The sequence below is a fragment of the Leptopilina boulardi genome, unplaced genomic scaffold (assembly GCF_019393585.1).
Source record: "Leptopilina boulardi isolate dan_hultmark-lab unplaced genomic scaffold, ZJU_Lbou_2.1 LbouV2_243, whole genome shotgun sequence".
Lineage (NCBI taxonomy): Eukaryota > Metazoa > Arthropoda > Insecta > Hymenoptera > Figitidae > Leptopilina > Leptopilina boulardi.
In genome coordinates, this window is record NW_026137800.1 from 152,524 (window position 1) to 160,381 (window position 7,858).

A 7,858-nucleotide genomic window follows, 5' to 3' on the forward strand; every position below is an offset into this window, starting at 1 on the left:
ATCAGTGGTACAATGAAAATGTTAAACAACCTACTTTGAGAAGAATCGAAGAATTCCAACAGAAGGATTCTAATTGGAGACTTGATTCTATTCAAAGGTTGGAAGTTAACATTAACAAGTACAACCCCATGCGTGCTGGTTCTTATATCGACTTACCATCTACCATTAAAAACAAACATGCTTGTATTAACGTGCAAAACACAGATAATCAATGTTTTAAGTGGTCAATTTTGTCAGCCTTGTATCCACCTTCAAGAGATGCACATCGAGTTGCAAAATACAGACCTTCACCTTTCAAAGGAAAAGAAAGTTATTCACGTCAATCTTCTTCGAATTGAAGATCATTACATTGACGAAAATGCAGATTTGGAGGAGGAGGAAAAAGACGTACCCATCATCTCTTTCAACTACCATTACGTGTGGATCAAAGATTTATCAGCGCTAGTTGGCAGTCAATTGTCAAAAAAGAAGATTCGAAAATACATCTGTGATCGTTGCCTGCATTATTTCGGTGAAGAATCTAAGCTCACTGAACACGAAGAAAATTGTAGGAAAATGAACGAGACGAGTATTGTGCTGCCAGAACCAGGGACGAATTTTGTTGAATTTAAAAATTTTCAAAACAAGGAGCGTGTGCCATTCATTATTTATGCAGATTGCGAAAGTCTTTTGCTTCCTGCCGAAACACCACAAGAAGCAGCCAATACTGAGATTTTTCAACATCACAAAACCCTCAGTATTGGATATTACTTGAAATGCTCTTTCGACGACACGTTGTCCATATACAAAGCATCGCCAAAAGATGAGGAAGATCCAGCTAAATGGTTTTCAACCGAGTTGAAAGACTTGGCAGACAATCTCAATACATTATTTAAAAATCCTGTGCCGATGGAGGTGCTAAGTCGAGATCAGCTGATTGATTTTAGAAATGCAACTACTTGTCACATTTGTAAAAAGAAAATCAAGCCTGGGGATGTAAAGGTGAGAGACCATTGTCATCTAACAGGGAAGTATCGGGGGCCCGCGCATCGAGATTGTAATATTAATTTTCATGAATCACAGGTCATTCCTGTTGTTTTTCATAACCTAAGTGGTTATGATGCTCATTTTATCATTGATTCTATTGCTTCAGGATTTGAAGGTAATGTTTATTTGCTCCCTATTAACAAAGAAAAGTACATCAGTTTTACGAAAAATGTGAAAGACAGTGTTATTAAATTTCGTTTTATTGATTCCTTTAAATTTATGGCATCGTCATTGGACAAGTTAGCATCCTATCTCGACGAATACCCAATTGTGAATTCTGTTTTTTCGAATTACAGTGCCGACAAAATTCAATTGTTAACGCGAAAAGGAGTTTTTCCTTATGAGTACCTTGACTCAAGGGAAAAACTCGATGAAACTCAATTGCCGCCTATAGAAAATTTTTACAGCACTCTTGTCGATTCAAATGTCTCCGATGAAGATTATGCACATGCGCAGAAAGTATGGAGTGAGTTTGGTTGTCAAAATCTCGGCGATTATGTGTACTTGTATATGCAGACCGACATATTGTTACTCGCGGACATTTTTGAAAATTTCAGGAATCAGTGTCATCTCGCGTACGGTCTTGATCCAGGGCATTATTACACGACTCCAGGACTGACATGGGATGCCATGCTAAAGTATACGAATATAAGATTGGAACTCCTCACTGATATTGACATGGTAATGTTTATCGAACGCGGAATTAGAGGTGGCATTAGTCAGTGTGTCAATCGTTATGCAAAAGCAAATAATCCTTACATGGAGAATTTTAATGAAAATGAGGAAACATCTTATATCGTATACTTTGATGCAAACAACCTTTATGGCTGGGCCATGATTCAGTCTCTTCCCTATGGTGGCTTCAAGTGGGAAGAAAATGTTGATATTAATTTTGATTTTAACGTTGCAGATGATGCGCCAATTGGCTACATTTTAGAAGTCGATTTGGATTACCCAAATGAACTTCATGATAAGCATAGTGATTTTCCGTTTTGCCCAGAACGCTCGAAGCCACCAGGATCAAAAGAGCAAAAGCTCCTAACTACCCTCCTGCCGAAACGAAAGCACGTTCTCCATTACCGTGCTTTGAAACAAGCTTTAGAACATGGTCTTGTGTTAGTTCAAATTCATCGAGTTTTAAGATTCAAGCAATCAACATGGCTAAAAACGTACATTGATTTTAATACAACAAAAAGAACTAATGCAAACAATGAGTTTGAAAAAAATCTATTCAAGTTGATGAACAACGCGGTATTTGGCAAAACAATGGAGAACGTGCGAAAACACGTTGACATTAAACTCGTTACAAAGTGGGAGGGTAGGTATGGAGCTGAAGCTTTGATCGCGAAACCGAATTTCCACAGCAGGGCCATTTTTAACGAAAACTTGGTTGCCGTGGAACTTCGGAAAATGGAAGTCTTGATGAACAAGCCACTGTATGTTGGACTGACAGTCTTAGATGTTTCAAAAACTTTAATCTACGATTTCCATTATGATTACATGTTAAAAAAATATGATGAAAAGAAATTGAAATTATTGTACACCGACACTGATAGCCTGATTTATGAAATCAAATGCTCTGACATTTATGCTGATATGAAAGACGATATCCACAAATTTGATACTTCCGATTACCCGGTGAATAACGTGTACAATATTCCGCAAGCCAACAAAAAAATTTTAGGAATGATGAAAGATGAATGCTGCGGAAAAATTGTAACAGAATTTGTTGGCTTGCGGAGCAAAATGTACAGCGTCCGCGTTGAGAATAAGGATTTCATCAAAAAGGCTAAAGGTGTAAAAGCTGGCGTTGTAAAAAAATCTATTAGTTTTGATGATTACGTGTATTGTCTCCGAAATGTAAATATGCAATCTAGAACTCAGTATACAATCAGATCAAAACTGCACAAAGTGCAAACAGTAAAGCAAACCAAAATTGCATTGAGTCCTTTTGACGATAAAAGATATTTGTTATCAAACAGTACCGACACCCTTGCATGGGGACATTGTAAAATTGTTGAAATTATGGATGAAGAAAATTAACCAATTATATATTGTAAAAAATGGAGAAAATGATGTTTTTAATAAAAGAAAAACAAAAGATGTACATATTATGTCAATTTTATTAGAAAAAAACCTTATCCTAGATACAAAATTTGTTTAACTATTTTTAACTTTAACTTTAACTATTTTTTAACATTACTTTAACTATTTTTAACATTAATTTAACTATTTTTAACATTAATTTAACTATTTTTAACGTTACTTTAACTATTTTTAACGTTACTTTAACTATATTTAACGTTACTTTAACCTATTTTAACATTAAAATAACTTATTACATATCAGATTTTTTAATCCAACTATTGTGTGAATTATCAAATCCAAGCCATTTCACGTAGACATTATTGCCGCGAGTCTTGAGAACTTTTTCTACGAGATATACATCTGGATATTTAACTTTTAATAGTTCTTCTTCGTAGAAACCACCTTCGATTGGGTGATTTTCATAATCTGTAAGTTTGTATGTAACTGGTTTTGTTCGTTTAACTTGATCTACAGTGAATATTTCCGTTGTCCAGTTGGGGGTGTAACCTTTTTCAAAGATGTTTTTATGTTTGCTGACTCGAACTCTGTCTCCAACTTTAAATTTTGGTCTTCTTAGCGGAATTCTTCTTAGTTTACGGATACGTCTCAGCAATTCTCTTGTATCTTCTACGGTGACATCTTTAGGTTTCATACCAATCGTACGATGTTTTTTATTATTGTACTTTGATATGAGAATTGGTAAAAGATTAATCCATTTGTAATTGCCTTGTAAATTGAATTCAGGCCACATCATATTTTTTAGAGTGCGGTTAAACCTTTCAACAATTGATGCTTTTAAATTACTATAAGTCGAATAGAGATTAATATTAAATTCTTGCATTAAACTCTGAAATTCAGAGTTATAAAATTCCTTGCCTCTATCAGTGTGTAAATTTTTTGGAATACGACCTTCTTTTAATATCAATTTCATGGCTAAAGAAATATCTTTTCCATTTTTACTTTTTACAGGTACAGCCCAGGCATATTTGGAAAATATGTCTATTACTGTGAGCATGTATTTGAAACCTTTATTGGAATAGGAGTAAGGTATCATTTCTACCAAATCTGCTTGCCAGGTTTCATCTATGCCACGCATTTGAACTTTACGACGAGGATAATTCCTTCTCGCTTGTTTATGCAGTTCAGTTACAACTGTTAACTTTTTATCATTCATCATTTGGAATAAATGTAGTTTCCTTGATAATAATATTCTGTTGGAATTCAATTTGTTTTAGTTTTTCGTTAACTCTATCTTCAACAACTTGTATTAAAATATTCAAATCATCAATGGCTGATCTTAAAGAAGATGTAATTTGAAAAATAGTTTTTATCTCGTTTCGGATAATTTGTTGTACAAGTCGTAAATTTACTGCATCATGCAGCTCTTCAGCGTCTTGAACGTTACAAAGTCTTTTGCCTTCAATATTGTAATCTCCACTTGGAGTAACTTTAAATCCAATACCAGAAGGTCCAGGTAGTCCACGACTTGCAACAGGTCGTGTTAAAGAATGTCCGAACACATCAATGCTCATTGTAATACTAAGCAATTATTCTATGTGCTCTCTCTTAATATATAATTCGAGCTTCACCCAGTTCTTCGATAATTGACATAATCTCATTATTATGACTTGGATTACCAGCTTGCTGTGATCCTATGAGTAGTCGTAAACGGTCAACGAGTTCATTTGGATCATCCCAATAGATGTAGTCTGGATTAAATTGTCTTTTTGCAATCATGAATTGTGGTAATATATTTTTATGCTTCTTTAAAGAACCACCACCACCACCACCACTTTTCTTTGGTGTACTTTTGATAAGTTTTGCAATAACATCAGTGTACTTGGAAGTTCTACTTATGTTGACAGATTCACTTGGACTATAATTTTTTCGATGTGCATTCGTAGCAATGAGAATTTCTTTATAATTTGAAAAATCGTCTGAACTTATTAAAGCTTCTTTTGGTTTCTGCTTAAATAAAAGTTCAAGTAACCCAGCAGTTTTTAAATAATTTTTCTTTCCAATAAGCTTAATATGTGAACCTTCAAATTCAATAGGTGTATCACCAATCATAAAAGATCCGTTGGCAAGTTTACGTACTCCATAAACCATATCTAAAAACAGTTTTCTATTTTTATCTAACATAAAAATATATTTATTTGTAATTTTCTCATAATCTTCTTGTTCTTCTTTTTCAAAGTTATTGCTCTTATCAAGTAAAGTTGAATTTAGTAGAGTTTTATCAAATTCTTCATCATCGTCAACAGCAGTTGAAAAAGAGAAATCATTATCATCTTTCTTGAATTTTTCAATTTTAACATTTTTGAAAGGAGTTTCAGTTACATTTGCCAACTTTTGAAGAGGTGTAACTATTGGTTGCAGAGTTTCTTTTAACAATGTCTCTGCAGCCTCTTTACCCATTCTAAGTAACCGATGTTTTCGTCTAATAGCGTCGCTTGCTTTTGCTATTTGACGAAGTGTTTCTTGCTCTTTTCGATACATGTTTCCGTCTTGATAACATAAACTATACTAATTTGAAATGAAATAAAGTCCTTATATTTATATTGTAATAAAGCAATCAAATCCCTTCCTATATCTTCCTTCATTAAAATTCCTATCTTTATCAATAACGACAAATCCATATTTATCAGATTTCCAACATTCTGAACATAAATCACGAAATTGAGTATAAGACATGTCTGTATTTACATGATCTTCGTAGACATGTTTTAAATTTTTTTCATCTTGTCTGAAAAGCACCAGTAAATTTACATTATCTCGCACCAAGTGTTTTGGAATACGAGCATACGTTTGACACAAGTAGAAACTGTCAACATTTACATGTCTACCCATACAAAAGAAAGCTCTAACATTGTCTTGCTTTTCACAAGCAATATCATCAAAGATGAATATTGAGTTTGTTTGGAGATACTACTTCTTCATGCTCACTAAATGGAAAGTATTCAATTCCATCCACGTCATGAATTACATTTTTCAAAAATTGATATTTTGGCTGCTGCAGAGATTTAGAGTATAGGTAAATATTTTCAAAACTTAAACCATTTGGATGTATGATTAGAGAAAGAAGAGCGTTTGTTTTACCACAATTTGAGGGACCACAAAAGACAGCTCGGATGCTATCTGAAAACAAACTACCATGACGTTGAACTTTTTTCTCACTAGTTTCAACGTCAATACTTGTGATTGGGAGTGCTACAGGTTGTTTCGTGAACTGCATCTTGACAGTAACTGCTCTGTAAACTATAAATACTCGGCTTTTATAGTCTTACAGTCAGTTGCACATCAAACTTCATAGAGTGTAGAATGATTTTACATCGAAGTGATAAAAAACATCTTTGTCGTGGTAGAGGATTAGTTAACCGTATTATCAATAGTTTACCTTTTGAATTACATTTACCTGGATACCAATTCTGTGGACCCGGTACAAAGTTGACAAAAAGATTAGCACGTGGTGATAAAGGTGTTAACCCATTAGACGCTGCATGTAAAGCACATGATATTGCATATTCGCAAAATCGAGAAAACATTAAAGCAAGAAACGTTGCAGACCAAGAGCTAGCTGAAAAGGCGTGGCAACGTGTTACATCTAAGGATTCTAGTATTAGTGAAAAGGCAGCAGCTTTAGCGATATCTGGAACGATGAAAGCTAAATCAACATTAGGTATGGGAATGAAAAGGAAGAAAAAGTCTACAATGAAGAAGAAAAGAAAAACCATGTGTAAGAAAAAGCGACTAGCATTAAGAAGAGTTGTTGATGCTGCTAGAAAAAGTATGCTACCCAATCATAATTCTGGAGAATCAATTCAAGCTGCTCTGATTGGTGCAAAAGAAGCAATAAAGAATGCTGGTGGTAAATCAAAAATTTTGTCACCGCGAATTCTACCTGTACCTTCTAAAGTTGGTGGTATTTTACCACTAGTTCCCATTTTTGCTGGACTTAGTGCTTTGGGAGCTCTTGCTGGTGGAGCTTCAGGTATAGTGAAAGCTGTAAATAAGGCTAAAACTGCCAAGGAACAACTTGTTGAAGCTCAACGACATAATAAAGCAATGGAAGCAATATCTCTTGGAAAAGGATTACATCTCAAACCCTACCGACAAGGACTTGGTCTTCATATTAAACCATACATTCAGGGGAAAGGATTAAAAAAGAAGAAGAAACCAACATTAAGGAAGAAAAAAAACTTGCATTGAAGCTACCTCACCGTCCTCTAACTGATTTTGATCTGTTGAAATATGCTAAAACTATGAAAATACCATATTTTCGAGGAGTTTTTATGCGAAATGAACTACCTTTTAAAGGACCTTATCGATATGAGTCGGGAATTATTAACTTGGATAATAAAGAAGGCCCAGGAACACATTAGGTGGCATATAAAAAATGTAATAACGAAATAATGTATTTTGATAGTTTTGGCAACCTTCCTCCACCAACAGATCTAATCACATACTTGGGTGATGGTAGCTTAATAAAATATAATCATGAGAGATATCAAAGTTATGATACTTATGTGTGTGGACATTTATGTTTAAAATTTTTATGTAAACAACTTAATGTTAAGAGCAGCTTTAGTCTATATAAGAACATGTAACTTTTGTAATCTTTTAGTATATAAACTGACAGCATCATGAGTGATTCGTTTACTTTAACACTAAGTGGAAACAGTTCAGTTCTTGAAGCTGAATATTTCCCACCAATAGAACTTAATCCAAATAAAAATTATGTCCT

At 34.1% G+C, this 7,858-nt stretch overlaps 1 protein-coding gene across 1 annotated transcript; it reads right to left on the minus strand.

Annotated features, from left to right (window-relative positions):
- Positions 1 to 3,364: 3,364 nt before the first annotated feature.
- On the minus strand, positions 3,365 to 3,868 carry LOC127280389 (uncharacterized). Its single transcript, XM_051303346.1, has one exon. The coding sequence runs from the start codon at positions 3,866 to 3,868 to the stop codon at positions 3,365 to 3,367; it is 504 nt and encodes a 167-aa protein (XP_051159303.1).
- Between the last annotated feature and the right edge of the window lie 3,990 nt (positions 3,869 to 7,858).